At 45.3% G+C, this 15,810-nt stretch overlaps 1 protein-coding gene across 1 annotated transcript in view; it reads right to left on the reverse strand.

The window, feature by feature from the left end:
• STK4 (serine/threonine kinase 4) overlaps positions 1 to 14,669 on the reverse strand; it is a 218,867-nt gene extending 204,198 nt beyond the window's left edge. The window contains exon 1 of the mRNA XM_086932548.1: positions 14,342 to 14,669. Coding sequence (XP_086788674.1) covers positions 14,342 to 14,376 — 35 coding nt within the window. The 5' untranslated portion in view covers positions 14,377 to 14,669. The remainder of the gene's footprint in view (positions 1 to 14,341) is intronic.
• Positions 14,670 to 15,810: the final 1,141 nt, after the last annotated feature.

The raw sequence follows: 15,810 nt of genomic DNA on the forward strand, positions 1-15,810 counted from the left end.
AAAGGGACGCGTACCATCCCATGTGTTCACACCAAGTGCGATTCACTACAAATGGCACAGAGTTTTTGATGAGTATGGCAGTGCCCATGGAGCCCGTTGTGTAGCTGGCGTGTACCCGGAGTGTATAGCCAAAACGATTCAGTGCTAAATAATTATTGCCTTTGAGGTGTGTCTCTCGCAAGAGCACTATGTCTGGGGAGGGTCTATGCAAGTATTGTAACACCATAGTACGTTTTATCTTATCACCCAGACCGTTGACATTCCAAGAGAGAATTGTCAACTTTCTAGCTTGTCGCGCAGCCATTTGGGAAACCCATGTGTCCCTTTGCCCCCTTCCATCCCCACCCACCAATCGTGACCCATCCCCCTTTAAGCAGCAATGTATAGCATAAGGTCTCAGGTCTCAACACTACATTTGTCAGAATATTATGTCTGAAGCAGTTAACACCCCAACTTAAGACAAAATAAGTGAAAATCCCCTGAATAACTTTCCCCGCTCCCTGCTACCCTGCCTTGTGGGTCTAGAACTACCCACATCCCAATTAGCAGAGCGCCTGTCGCCCAGAAAAACATTCAACTAGCGTAGGGCTGCCTCGCGCCACAGGCCCCTATGTTAGCCCCAAAACATTAAGTGTTGCTGTATTAATCAATTCAATGCCCCATCGTGATGGTATATCATACTTGATGGTCAATTGTGCAGCCTCATCTCCCTCCGGACTATAATTGTTCGAAGGGGGCCCCAGTCCTCGGCGGAGGGACCAGTGCCCTGTGTTCTTTCTACCGTAAAGAAAGTTAAGTGTCTTTTTGGCTTAAGATGGTTCAGTATAATGTCTTCTATAAAGAGATCCTTACTCTGGCTCTCTGCCTCCTCTGGGACCCCAACCACTGATGTTGTTGCGGCAGGCCCTCCCTTTATGGTCTTCCAGCTTCAGGGCCATTTGTTTGTGTTGGAATGTCAATTTTTGTACATGCTCTTCTAGTTTGCGCGTTGCAGATTGTAACTCCACAATGTTAGTTTCCGTCGTGGTGACACGCTCTGAGGTCTTGTGCATGTCCCCTTGCATCAGATTCATCTGAATCATGACCTTGTCTATTTTTGTCTCCAGGGTCATACCCAGAACTTGGATAGCAGTCATAATTGCACATGGGGAAGGTTCAGCTGACGCCTCATCGCAGGTCGTTCGGTCTTCGGACGTCAATTGCTGCGGGACCGCGTACTTATCCAATTTATTGGATTGCACAGAGGGTGGGACGCCCTTCAGTGTCGTCATGGCGGGTCCATCTCTGCTGGTCGTCGCAACTGCCCTACGCGTCTCACCGTGCTCCAATCTCGCTGTTGGGCCTCCACGGGATTTGCTCTCAGGCCGGGGTTCAATTATCTGAGAATCTCCCCCTTGGTCTCACAAACTTCTCTACTCAGAGGTGAATATGCAGCGGGGTTACCTTTATCCTCACCAGCACTGTTGACTCCTGCGTGGTGCTATCGCCAGGGGGTGACAGGGCCCTCCAGTGCAATTCCCAACTCTCCACTCAGGACCCGCGGGTGATTAGGCCTCTCGCTGCCCAGATTTCGTCAGCCCAACTGTGTATGTAGTCCTGGGCCCCACCGTCCCATGTCACTCATGGGCCTCAGGTCCGCTCCGTAATCCAGACTTTTACCAGTTATGGGGCAGGCAAAATGGATCGCCACACTAAACTGCCAGTTGCCCAGGGTCCTTTCGGAGGTAGCGCCTCTGCCACTTGGCGTTAATATAGACCCCCTCCAGATCCGACTTAACTCAGCTTTATTTTGCGGCCCGGGTCTCCCCTTCACGCTAGCAGGCCTAAGCGCTGGGCCCAGTCCTACTTTAATGATAGTCAGTCCGGAGCTCACGCTCCTCACCCCCACAAATTATTATGTCTAGCAGCTCCTGCAGGTCGCCCCAATTCAGGCTCAGTTCCTGAGTGGCGGCACTGATGTGTCTTACCGCCTGTTGTAGCCTCACCTCCTCCCGGCCTCAGATCGACTGCTCCATAGACATGGAGTCCCACAGGAGGCTCTTGATGGCTGTTGAGTGCTTTCTAGTGCTGGGTCGCTGACTAGTGGTGGGGCTCCAAAGCTGCACCCAATTTCTCTTACTCCGGGCCACGTGATCCGAACCAGAGCGCTGCAGCTACGTGACCCCGCTCCACATAGTTGCCTCTTACTAAATCTATTTACGAGCAGGCCACTCTCCGTTGCTCTTAGGTAAACACTTCCTCAGACACAATTTTGCTGTGTCGACTGGTGCGCCAGATCCTTGCTGGTTATTTTAACACTACAGCCGTCGGATTTGGTGCATATCTTGCAGGCTTTCTAGGAGGCCCAGGCAAAGCACTCGCACTACACAGTTATCTTGGCTGTTAGCAAGCCACGCCCATCCATTATTTCAAAATTAAACAGAACATTAGGTATAGCTGCAATATTTTTATAGTTTGACTAATACTTACTAAACATGTAAACTGAGTAAAACCTACATACAATCTGTACACAACATTACCAAGTACATGCCAATACTTATATTTGATTGCAAACGACACCATTCCAATATGGTGCTTAGTTCTTTCCTCACACAAGGATTTGCGCTACCTTGTCCTTTCTTTAATAAATATGGTGCTTACAAAATATACCGACCACCACCAGTATTGACCAGTGGTGAGGGATATGTCCCCTCGCAAGATACAAGCCGATTAACTTATCTTGTAAGTGTTACAGCATATGCTTTTACTTGGTGCTTCCACTAGTATTTAATACGCGCAAAAGAACAGTTAACCGGAAAAAGGTCTAGTTGATCAGCAATGGATCTGTGACTTTTTGGTAGTATTTTCACACACAGTGAAAATCTTTCTTACCTCAATTACACGTGACACCAAGGTCGCCCAACCATTTAATTATTTTGACCCGGCCTGTCTTCTGTATTGTCACTGCGGCTAACTGTCGGAGTTACCTTTTTCAAGCACTGAACAGTGACTTATGATATCCACAGAGCACTTACTTACACCTAGACCTCCTGCGCGTACCCTATACCTCAGAACTCTAGTTTTAAATACCAAGACCGCAAGACCGCACATGGATGATTTACAGACCTTGTCCCTAGCAAGATGTTCATCATTCTATGTCAGGACCGGAGGCTTCGGTTATGCTTTTCTCTCTTCGCTGTTTATTCACATAACACCACACAGCAGCCAGAAAATTATCAAAACTTGAAAAAAAAATTGTATTCCAAACACAGGAATCATCAGAAAAACATCATAATAAAATTTCTTATAACCACAAGTCCCATCAGTCCAACATTAGGTAGTCCTTTCTCAGTGTCCATAGATCCAAATATAGGGCGTCCATCTTGTGAACTCCTCCTCTTTCTTCGCTGCTTCGCAGCCAGTTAAGTGCTATTCTCCCTCTCTCTCACAGTTTTGTGTCTGAAAGGGTTTTTTCTTGTTGTTTTTCTATCCTATTTGTATTGATTCGTTGCTATTTCTTTGGTGGGGTCTGTGGGGTTTTTTCCCTTCCAGAGCCCCTTCCATCGCGGGGACGCCTTCGTCCCGCCTTTCTCCATGATAGTGCGGGCCGCGGCCCAGCTTCGCCGTCAGATGGTGGACGTAGTGATGGTGACGCCCGTGTGGAGGTCGCAAGTGTGGTTTCCAGTTCTTCTGGAACTTTCCTGGGATTCTCCAATCCTACTCCCCCGGCTCCCTCGTCTTCTCCTCAATCCGGACGGGGATCCTCACCATCTCCTCCAGGGTTCTCTCCGTCTCATGGCATGGAGGCTTTCAGGAGACGCTGGTCGCTCCCGGGCCTTTTGAACTCGGCTCAGCACCTTTTGTCCAAAGCCTGGGCAGGCAGCACTGCAAAAAGGTATAGATCGGCTTGGACCAGGTGGGTTCGTTGGTGTCTTCGACGGGATTTGGATCCCATGGTCGCAGGTCTCGTTCCCATTCTAAATTTCCTGGCGGACCTATCTACGGCCGGCTTAGCATACCGGACTACTAATACGATACGGTCTGCCATATCAGCAGCTCATGAGAAGTTAGATGGAGTGGCGGTCGGGGAACACCCCCTCGTCTGTCGACTCCTCAGAGGAGTGCGTCTTGCTTTACCATCAGAGCCACGATATTCTGTCCTGTGGGATGTTAACGTGGTGTTGAACCTTTTCCTTTCTTGGCAGCCTAACAAGTATCTCTCCTTAAAGGAATTGTCAGCTAAACTGGCGATGCTCCGCTGTTTGGTGTCATGTCCCAGGGTGTCCGACGTGCGTGCCTTAGATATCACAGCGAGAGCTTTTTCCCCGGATGGGGTTACATTTACCATGGGCCGCCGCACGAAATCGGCTACCAGGTCTATTTCTTACCCTGCTTTTGCGGATGTCCCTAAGTTGTGTGTGGTGCAATGTTTGAAAACGTATGAGGATGTCACGACAGAACTTCGCCCTCCGGGCGAACGGCAGTTGCTCATTGCGTTGCGCAAGCCTCACAAGGCTGTCTCTTCCCCCACTATAGCCCGTTGGGTGCGTTGGGTATTACAGGAAGCTGGTATTGATACAAAGCAGTTCGGAGCTCACTCCGCAAGAGGGGCCATGGCCTCCAAAGCGTTTGCCCTTGGGGCGCGTTTAGAAGACCTCATGCGCGCTGCGGATTGGTCTTCGGATTCCACCTTCAAGAGGTTTTATTTCAAGCTGGTGGTGGATATTGCTAGTTTGGTGGTGAACAAGCTTTGAACAAGCATAATCCGAAGCCTCCGGACCTGACATAGAATCGAAATTTGCCTAGCTTAGTAACGGTAAGTTTCAATTCTATTAAGGACACGGAGGCGAGGATTATCGCACCCATACCTCCTGCGGAGATCCCGCCCGTACTGGAGTAAGTAATCTTTTTTCCGGATTGCAATGTGGATTCACTGTTCTCTTTGGTTGCATGTCATTGACTTGTTGCAATGCTTTCGTTGACTTGCCTTCAAGCTTAGAGGGTATGGCATGGCTCACGAGTTATTTTTTTTCGCCAGGTAATGATGGTGCGAAACAAGATCGGTGAGACTGTGGCCTGACTTGCGACGAAGAAAGAGGAGGAGTTCACAAGATGGACGCCCTATATTTGGATCTATGGACACTGAGAAAGGACTACCTAATGTTGGACTGATGGGACAGCGAAGAGAGAAAAGCATAATTCTCGCCTCCGTGTCCTTAATAGAATTGAAACTTACTGTTACTAAGCTAGGCAAATTTCGATTCTACGGCATTTCAAACTAGAGCCATCACTATACACTATTGTGCAATATATTATCTTTTTTATATCCAGAGCAATATTTCCAGTTTGACTTTCCGCCGCAAAACATTTGCTTAATGACGTCAAGTGCAATGCTTGAGGGATAAGATGTGCAAAAAAGTTTTTAAGAGGTAATCTGCTTTTCATTATATGTTTAATAAATAATTTTCTATAAAATTACCACCAGCTCACACAATCACGCGAAAGCATGGTAATTAATCATAGTTACACATCTAGATATCAGCACATAGCATAAGGAATTGGTTGCTATATCAAACTAAACAAATTGTACATGGAAAAGGAGTTCCATGCCCAATTTGACCTATCACATGCTTAAAATGCCCACCTAAACTGCAACCTTGCACTTGCCAGCACTTCTATCACATTTTTTTTTCACCTTTTCTTTTACTCTTCCCTTTTTTCCTACCTCGTCATCACAACCCAACAACTAACCACATTTGCAGTACTCTATGACTAAATATGACTGTTCTACTCCCTCTGGCACCGATATGTCATACTGAATGACATCATGGAGTATGTATCTCAATACCAGATACCAACTCAATAATTGCAGGAGTCACTTTGCATAGAGATTTCAAGAATCTTTCACTCTGCACCTGGTGGAGGCTTTTCTTTGTTCTCATTGGAATCTCATTACTCTTGATACCCATCATATCTTCACAACCTTGAGAAAGCCCCAGGCCAATAAGGGGCGAAAAATATGTCGCTGTCAAAAAAATAACCACCCTGTTTAAAATACCATGAATATGATGAAAATCATAACCTGAGAATTCTAAAGCAATACCACAAATGGAACAAGATATATTGTGTCTCTTTACACACAACATTAGAAATCAACCAAAAATATCTCTAAATCAATCAAGTCTGTATTCGATCTCTTTAGAAACAGATTATAAAAATGAATAACAAACAACCCTTAACCCATTCCATGCTGATGACAGAACGGTTCCGTCATCAGCATCGGTTGAGCTGTGCTGATGACGAAACTGTTCCGTCATGACTCCGCCCACGCAAGGCGGAGTCAGCACAGGCGGGGAATACGCCCCGCACGCAAGGGGATAAAATAGACAGCACGAGCGATGTTTTGAAAACATATAAAATCATTAACATCATGATGAGCTTGAAGTGTCCCTTAATCCAGGGTCAGTTAAAATATATACTTTAAAATCATGTTTACAATAATTAAGTCATTAAACATCCCTGCACCTTTCTCTTTCTCATGCAAGCCCACAGAAAGGTGGCTACTAAAAAACAAACAAAGGGGTAGGAAGGTGCCTATAAAAAAATACTTGAAGCGCCTTAGAATTGGAAGAATAAAGGCTTCTCTTTCGGTCTGATAAAACTTACAGAACAGTACTAGATGTAGGTCAGATTGGGGCGAATGGTTATCGCAAGGGAATGGGATCAGATATTAATATTTACATTTTCTCTCGGGGTACCCTATCAAAGGGATGAGGTTCAGGCAAAATCGCAATAGGATGTATCTATGATGCACGATTGTGTTGTGGGCTAGGTAGGAGTATCCTTCCTATGGTCTAGAGGGGATAAGATCATAAGCAAGGGATACTTTGTCGCCGATTCTTTTCTCTACGGACAATGTTAGCTCTCTGCATGAATGCCTCAATTAGTTTCTGTTTGGAAAACCTCCTGCAGGCTAAATGATTCCGAAATAATTCTCCCAGCCCAATTGCACTTCGTTCTGCCTCCACTTATCTAATCCATCCAATCATATTATAATGATCCAGCTTCAGACAGTCTCTAATTATCCTCCTTGAGGCTCATGACGAGCTGAGCTCGTCATGAGCCACGGCGCTCCGGTGCTCATGACGAGCTCAGCTCGTCATGAGCCGTGAAACGCTCGCATGCGGGGATAATTCCCCTGCTGTGCTGAGCGTTCCACGGGAACGGGTGTGGCCGTGACGAGCTGAGCTCGTCATGAGCACAGGAGCGCCGTGCCTCATGACGAGCTCAGCTCGTCATGAGCATGGGGGCGCTGTGCGCGCCCCCCTCCCCCCCCAGCACAGCGGGGGTTTAACCCCTGCAGCGAAGGGGTTATACATTGTGTTAGATTGACGTTGGTCCTACGCCATATGGAGAACCATAAAAGAATTGGTGCCAATCTAATAGAATTTACCATATAAGCTAGCCATAATTTAAGGTGTAGGTTATAATTAGAGACTGATGAGGGTAACGACACCTGAGATTTAAAAAACGCTGTCTTCCAATATTTGGAGTAGGTCAATATGGGCCATCCCCTATACTCCCACCCCGTAGGTTACCGCTGCCTTTGTCTTTGCTTAGTAAATGTTTTTAATTGGGACCAGAGGGCTGGCGCCTAGTTTCTTGATAAAGCCCTTAATGGCTTGGAGACTTCTTTGCATGCCTAGCACTCTTGCCGCCACCAAATTTAATATTGAGTGTTTTTATCAAATAAGAGATACGAAAAGGACTCTACCACTTCTATTTTCTTAGAGTCTAGGTTGAAGTAATCGGATCTTTTACCAGCTCCTGCTATGATGATGAAAGATTTTGTTACATTCACTTTGAGAACCAGCGAGGCCATGAATGAAGCATATGAAGTTATGAGTCTTTGGAGGGCTACCCCCGTCCTAGCAATTAAAACTGCATCATCAGCATACACTAGTATCGGAAGGGGAGTGTAGTCAAATATGGGCACGTCCAGAGGTGAGCCAGTCAGGGCCGCCTATACCTCGTTTGTATAGATGAAAAAGAGAAACGGGGCGAGGACGCGTATCTCTAAATCAAATAGGAAGACTTACTCAACAGGTGATGGGAATAATGCTTGCAATTTGTCTAACCACTCATGGTACCATCCAAACCACCTTTCTTTTGCTCACCATGCCACCTCAGTATGGAATCAGCGATATGCAAGTCAGTCTTGACCCCGATCTTCACTGGAGCAGATCAGCCTGTACAGCCAGGCCAGGTCCTCCCTTAACAGGAACACAAGCAACCCAGGACCGGTTTCATCTTGTTTATAGGCTCATCAGTGGGGTAATACTTGGTTTCAGTGACACAGTGAGCAAAGGACCCAGGAACATACAATGCCACTTAGGGCAGAATATGAAACATAGATGACAGGAGATGGGAAGAATGTTTGCAATTTATCTAACCACTGGCAATCGCCTGGGTTGCTTGTATGCGGGTTTTGGGAGGACCTGCCCTGACAAGTTCAGGCTGAACTATTTCCATGAGAAGCAGGATCAAGACTGATTTGAGCATGGCTGGGTCCAAAACTGAAGTGGCATGGCGGGTGAAAAACGATGGATTGGGATGCAGCCCAGGCGACTGTCAGTGGCTGAGATTAATTTGGTCATCCCATTCATCACTTTTTTGTATATATGTATTTATTTTTTTTCAATCTTAAACATATTTATGATGACATATCTATAGTTAGTTTTTTTTAAATCCTTACTTTTTAAGTACTCACTAGTCTTTAATAAAAATTAAAATATAATGCAATAGCATTTAATGTCAATCTTCTTGTGATTCACTGTATGGGTTCCAGATCAATGCAGGCACTTTTATACATTTGCATTCACGTGCCAGTGCATTCAAATGTTTCAATGTATGTATAAGTGCAGCTGACAATGAGTAAGTGTGGGCACCTATTGTGTGAGGGTGTGTAGTTTGTGCTGGCGGTCAAACTGTGTAAATATAGGTACGGCCAGCTACAGAATTACAGGAAAGTTTTAAAGAAAGAGTATCACCTACTTCAAGCTGCAACATATGCCAGGCTCCATTCTTGACGAGAGCCTGCAGTTTGAAGGGACAATTAGAGACCTGCCATGGAGAAGAAAACTGCAAAGGGTAAGAGCCCTGGAAAAGAGGCAGGTTCAAGTTTAGGAGGTACTTGAAGGAGGTCTGCTGTAAGCAGAAACTAAAGGTTGAAGAAGCGTTGAGAGTGGAGGGTTTGGTATTATAGTGCAAGAGTAACTGTCCTTGGCTTCTAAATCTCAGTCCAATCCGCACTGCTCAAGTGAAAAAGCCCCACAAATTTGGTCAGCCCCTATAGATTGTGGTGTACACAGCTTTAAGGTGAATTCTGCACAATCACCTTTGTGTGAACCTGTGTGAATAGAGTACATCTACAATCAGTGATCTTTTCTAACATACTGATAACATGCTCCACGATCGCCATATTTAGCTGTGAACAGGAGGAGTTATCGGTGGTAACCCGTTTACTGTCAGCATATTCATAATCATCAAAGGTGTGTTAAGTGGCTGCCCTTACCTGTCAGAAAACAGTGCTAGTAACTACCGCAAGGTCTCACGATATAACCAGCAATGTTGTTACGCAGATGAGCATTAAAAAAAGTCCAGTAAACTGATTACCAAATATGTATTGCTGTGTGAGCTTCTGAATCCACCATCCTTCCATTGCCAAACAAACATTCTTATGCATTTAAGGGAGCGTTCGTATTCTCTTCACAAATGTTTACAAGGCTTCCACTCTGTCCAATCTGGAAAAATAATAAGTTTGCTGACAATTGAAAACGTTATTTATAAAAGATTTAATCGTGTAGGTCACAGAAAGAAAAAAAGAATCAACTGCAAAAATTCAACCCTTTTGCAAATGACTTCAGTGTACGCTAAATGTAGCCACATATGTAATATGTTATTATCTGTATCACAAACCTCATTGTTCTCCAAATGAGGATAACGTTGTCTATTTTAGCTCCTCTTTCTATTGGCTAGGTTTTGACTATTTATACCACAGCACATAGATACTTTCGCCAAATCTATCACTGAGAAATGTATTTTTTATTTTTTTATTTAAAGCCTAACCCTACTTCAAATGTTACTCTTTCACAAATTTTCCTCTACCAACTCAAAGTGGTACGTTGAGAGTTGCCTGCTCAGGTCTGAGCAGCGACAGTACACGTAGGACTGTGCATGTTTTTGAAGTATAGAGAAGTGCACATTGTCGGTGTGCTCCAAGGATATGTGCAGACACAAACAGTATGTGTGGTCTGGGCAATGACCATTATTCAGTCACCTTCAAACTGTTATTCATAACCTGTCGTCCACCTAGCCGCAACGTACCAGGGTGACCATCTCATTCCAGGTCATTACACATCCTGTCTCCAGTCCTGTACTTTACATCTACAAATCACTGACGTCAGGGAATAATCTAATAATTTTAATGGAAGCAAAAAAGGACTACAACACACGGAATGCATTAGGCTCTCACACAGTCTAGCACTGGAACTCTTTTCGTAATAACCTAGTGGGAGTTGGTTCCCCTACAACGTACTTACCGATAAAACTCATTAACCTTGCGGTCCTCTTGTCCATTATCATCTTAGGTGACCTGGTTAGAAATTCAGCCCGCCCTTTACCCTCTATTTTATTCATCTATCCTTGAAGATATGGAAAAAGATTCATTCAAATAAACCCACCTAATGTAAAACGGCACTCCTGAAATGCACACATTAACAAGATTGTCTTGCTCTTAGAGAACATTACACCCTATCAATTTCTAGTTGAGATCACATAAGTATACCAAAAAGGCCTCACTCATACAACAATGGCAACAAAATCATATTTCCAAGGAATCATTTAATCTGCCAGTTCACAGTTCATCTCTGCAAGTCTTAACGCCAGGAACCGTTCACTTATCTATTTTCACTAATTCCACTGTCAAGTGTGAAATCATTGGCAAGCATGGTACATAAACTCTATTTAAGAATCAAACTCATTAACAGATCCATGAAAAAGTTGTGTCCCCGACTTACAAGACGATCATGAACAATAAACCAGATCGACTGGAGGGTCTCAGAGCCACATGGGAGCGTGATGTAGGGGAGATGGATGATGTTGACTGGGGAGTGGATTTGATGCACCATAGGGAATTAGCCATCAAGTCCCGCCTGCGCCTGATCCAGTTCAAGGTCCTACACAGGGTGTACTATGACAGGATACAGCTCTATAAAATAGAAAGAGTAACTGATCCTAGCTGCCTCCGCTGTGGACATGATGACGGGGTTTTCTACATATAATATGGTCCTGCCCAAAGATTCAGGTGTACTGGGAGGAGATCACCACAGAACTGAGTGAAGTGCTAGATATAGACATTCCATTAGACCCGAAGCTCATCCTTTTGGGAATGACTAATGATGTGGACTTAGCCCGTCCACTACTAATCTTTTTAGTACTAGCCCTAGTTGTGGCCAAAAGGGACTTGGCCAGGACATGGGGGGTGCCGGATACACCCCAGCTGGAGGAATGGCGGAGGGGTCTCGACATGTACATGGCAGCTGAAAGGGTCACATACAAAGCGAGAGGATGCCCGAAAAAGTTTCATTGGGTGTGGAGTAAATGGAGATGCTATCATGGTCTAGATGGAGGGCTCTGAGGGGACAGAAGTTTATCCATGTTGGCTTGTTGAGGGAGGACACTCTCACTGTAAATAAGAGGGAGGAGGGTACGATGAGGCAACCTGCTCTGAAAAGAACTTTTGCATTCAGTTGCTGGGACATTGCAAGCTGACGACAAGGGAGGGTATATGGGGTTCGGAGAGCGGGGACACTGCTTGATGATGGTATGCTAGTGTTGTATTTTGCTATGTTGACAAAACAATAAAAATGTTTCCAAAAAAAAAAAAAAGAATCAAACTTATTCTTTTCTCCAGTTTCACCAGGAACAGAATAAACGGAAACAAATAAGGTGCAGCCGCAGACTATAGGCGAGGTGGAGCAACCATCAAAAACCTACTGATAAGATAATTTAATTTTTATTTCATAACTAAAACCTTACAAAACAGTGAAAAGCAAAACAATACACGTGGGCCGCCTCAATTGAGAAAATACCCAATCAATCCAGATCCCTAATTAAAATAGTGGAGTCCATTAGTAATTAGTCTCATACCACCTAAAGCAACATCAGCCTCCCAAGAACTATGCACACGCTTTAACAGCCACTTCGTGGATAACGTTTGCCCAATTAGAACCTAAAGTAAATACGTAATATTGGGGCATATTATCAAGGGGGTTTATCTCCGCTTTTTTGGCTTTAAAAGCCAAGAAAGCGGAGATAAAATTATCTCCCTATTACCTAGCTGTCGCTAACACCAGTTAGCGACAGCAAGTAGGAGATAGCGACCATCTTGGGCCCCACTTTGCATGTCAGTGATATTTATCACTAATGACATGCAAAGTGGGCGTGCCAAGATGTTAGCGACTGGAAACAGCCACTAACATCACTATCTCCTATTACCAACTTTTGGAGATATTCGCGCTAAGCGCGAATATCTCCAAAAGCTAACACCTGCCCTGAGCAGTTCTTAGCCATGTTATCCAATGGGAGGTGGATAACATGGCTAAGAGCATTAGCTCGGTAATGCATGAATATCGCTGACTTTTAAGCGATATTCATGCATTGCGGCCGATTTTTATCGCATTTGCGATAAACCTTGGTAATACCAAGGTTTATTTGCGATAAAAATCGCCGCAGCTCAGCGGTACATTTTTGTCTCTAACCAAGCAATAGCGATAATTATCGCTATTGCTTGGTAATATGCCCCATTGTCTTTTCTTTAGCAGACATACTCTTTAGTAACTTATTTCCTCACTACACCCAGTACTGCTGGTTCACTGCCTCTCCTTAAAGCTATTGATGACCAAATTCCTTTGAATGACTTTCCAATTTCAAATAAAAAATAATCCACTTGAGATGATGCTTTCTTTCTCAAAAATATATCTATCAGCTCGTGATTAGCAGTCTTCAAAAAAGATCTAGTAGTAACTTTACTAAAGAGACCATACTAAGACACCAAGTAAAGTAACTTATGCCGTCACCAACTTACCAGCTCGACCCAGACTGAAAAAGAAGGTAACAATAAGACAACTTCAAAACGTTATGATCAATATCACTGGCTTTACCATCTCTTCTATAAGGCTTCAGGCCTACACACGGTAAAGAGCTGGTCCATGAAGGGTTCTGTGGTGACAAATTTAGAATTGTTGCTATTGGCTGTGCCACCTTACTGTTCATTCTTATTCTATTCACTATGTCCACAGTGGCCAGCCTGGACTCGGCCACAATAAAGTGGTTTGCTTCTTCCTTCATCTGAAGGCCCCACCAAGTCAAATTAAGCTGTACATATTTAACATCACTTTTTCGCCTACCAAGTCCTCCGGACGTTCCCATGACCTCATACACTTTTCAATACATACCTACCCACTAATCTAAATTCGATTGCCAGAGCGGATTGGCAAACTCCGATGGCAGTATACTGGCAAGTGGAAGGTGTGTTGAGGACCTTGGCAAGAGAGCATACACTGGGAGGGGGCACGAACAGGAAGCCCTTGGGGCACAACGACCATTGAAAATGGTGCAGCGCACTGAGGATTTGGGATGGAGCAAAATGTGCCGTGGGTGTTGAGCACGTGAACTGGGCAGACAGTATATGTGTAGGGAACTTGGGGCAAGTTATTTAAAGGTCTGGGTAGAAAGTTAGTGGCAAAGATGCTACACAGAGTATGGCGGCAACCTAAACAGGAGCCTGTTGTGCAGGGATCCAGGGCACAACATGTAGGGCAAATTCAGGGCTTACAGTACAAGGAAAGGTTACCAATGTTTGGAATGTACGGGCTGGGAAAGATGTTTGATGGTCAGTTAGTGGTAGGAGCAGCGTGTGAAGGATATTTAACGGAGGGTTGGTCGGAAGGAGCGTTGTGCTGGGTTGCAGGGGCAGTAAGCGGAGGCAGGGGTATGGAATGTGTAAGCAGAGAAAAATCCGAACATGGGGCAAGGTGTTCAGGGCAGTCTTTGCATGTGAGCGACTAAAAGTAGGAGGACCCTGCAAGTTCGCGAGTTTAGTGGCAGAAAGCACTCTGTGGACGCCGGCAGTTTGAAGAAGGCAGAGATGTGCACGCGGAGCCAGATCCCGAGGGGCTGTTAAACAGTCATCGGAGGGAGCTGCATTGGGGGTAGTGTACAAGACTCGTTTCCGGCTGTGCAGTTGCATACTAACGGTGCGGTTAGTTCATGTAGCTTGGCTTCCGGGCTCTGCTCTTACCTACGCGGGTGACTCCGCATCTGTACCGCCTCCATCCTTCCGAGCGTCCTTTCAGCCCCCGGGGGGCAACAGTACTATTGTAGGCCGGGGTTCACACGGGACCCAGACCTAGTGTCGGGGGAAGGGACTGTATGACACGGAACCTCCGCCAAGCACCCCACCATCCCCGCGACAGCCTTCATCAGTTCCTGCTTTTCACTTCTGCTTCATGGAGGCAACGCTGGCGGTGTGTTGTATCTATTGCGCGTCGGCTCTTTTGGGAGTTCCTCCCCCTCCACACGCGATTGGCCGTGTCTGGCTTCGGATCTGACAGCTCTGCTTTAGCCCCGCCCCGTGCTAAGAGGCGTTTAACAGCCAGGCGTGAGCAGACAGAAGCAGTCGAATGCCGAACCAGATTCGAGAAGTACAGAGCACGATAAGCCACGGTTGAAGATCGTGATTATAAGATACCCAATATTGCACAATATCGGAAACAGGAAGTAGGGTAGTCTACAGGGGGTTGCTCTGGCATTAGACCACAGAGAGCCCACGAGCAAACAGACTAGCGAGAAAGCAAACGTTGATAGCACGCGAGCGGCGAACCGCAGGGGGGCCAACAGACCCGATGCAGCCGGTAGACTCCCGATTTGTAAAGCCCAAAACGGCTTAATTTTAGCGGTCTTCTGTCTGAAATTGACTCTGCTTAAATGAAAGTCTGTGGTGAAAAGACAGACCTCCGATTTTTTTTAATTAAAAAACTCCCCTTTTCGAATTTCAAAATATTCAAACAGAGCTTTAAGTGGGTGGGATAGGAGGGGACAGAGTCATACATGCCAACATAGAAGAGAAAAGTGCGAGATTTAAAAAAAAGAATGGGGAGAATGTATTTCCCCCATTTACTTCTATTGAGGTCTGAATAGGGTTATTGTTATGTATGGGACTTGCAGGTGTGCTGCTGCAGGATCGGATATAAGAAAGGCTAATATACGGTTTTTTTTCTTACCTATCGGGAGCATGGGGGAAAGTGCTATGGCAGGCTGAGAGAGCCTACCAAAAGTGTAGTACACTGGCCTGCAGAAGCAGGGTACTGTCAATGCATTCTCCGAGTCACACAAGACCAATCCCTGACGGCTGTAGCCCGCAGAGGAATCACAAATTCTATGTCAGGAAGCGGAGGCGAGGATTTTGCTAGTCCTTGCTCCATTTTATTGGACAGCAAGTTAGTAGTAAGAAAAAACAATACACCAAGGACTACCCAAACCAACATGGCAGCGGTAGTCCTGGTAACGTAACAACCAATCAGAGTCCAACAGATAGCATATAGGGAGTCCCAGCTGTTAGTCCTTCCTCTTTCTCCATTGCTGCCTCGGCAAGATAAGTCACGCTTTTCATATCTTTGTCGTGGCAGTTTTTGTTGTGATTGTAGACAGCTTTAGCTTGATATCGCTTGTTAGTTATTGACTTTGCCTTTGTTGTAGGCTGTGTTTATA

Source organism: Lissotriton vulgaris, chromosome 7 (assembly GCF_964263255.1).
Source record: "Lissotriton vulgaris chromosome 7, aLisVul1.2, whole genome shotgun sequence".
Classification (NCBI taxonomy): Eukaryota; Metazoa; Chordata; class Amphibia; order Caudata; family Salamandridae; genus Lissotriton; species Lissotriton vulgaris.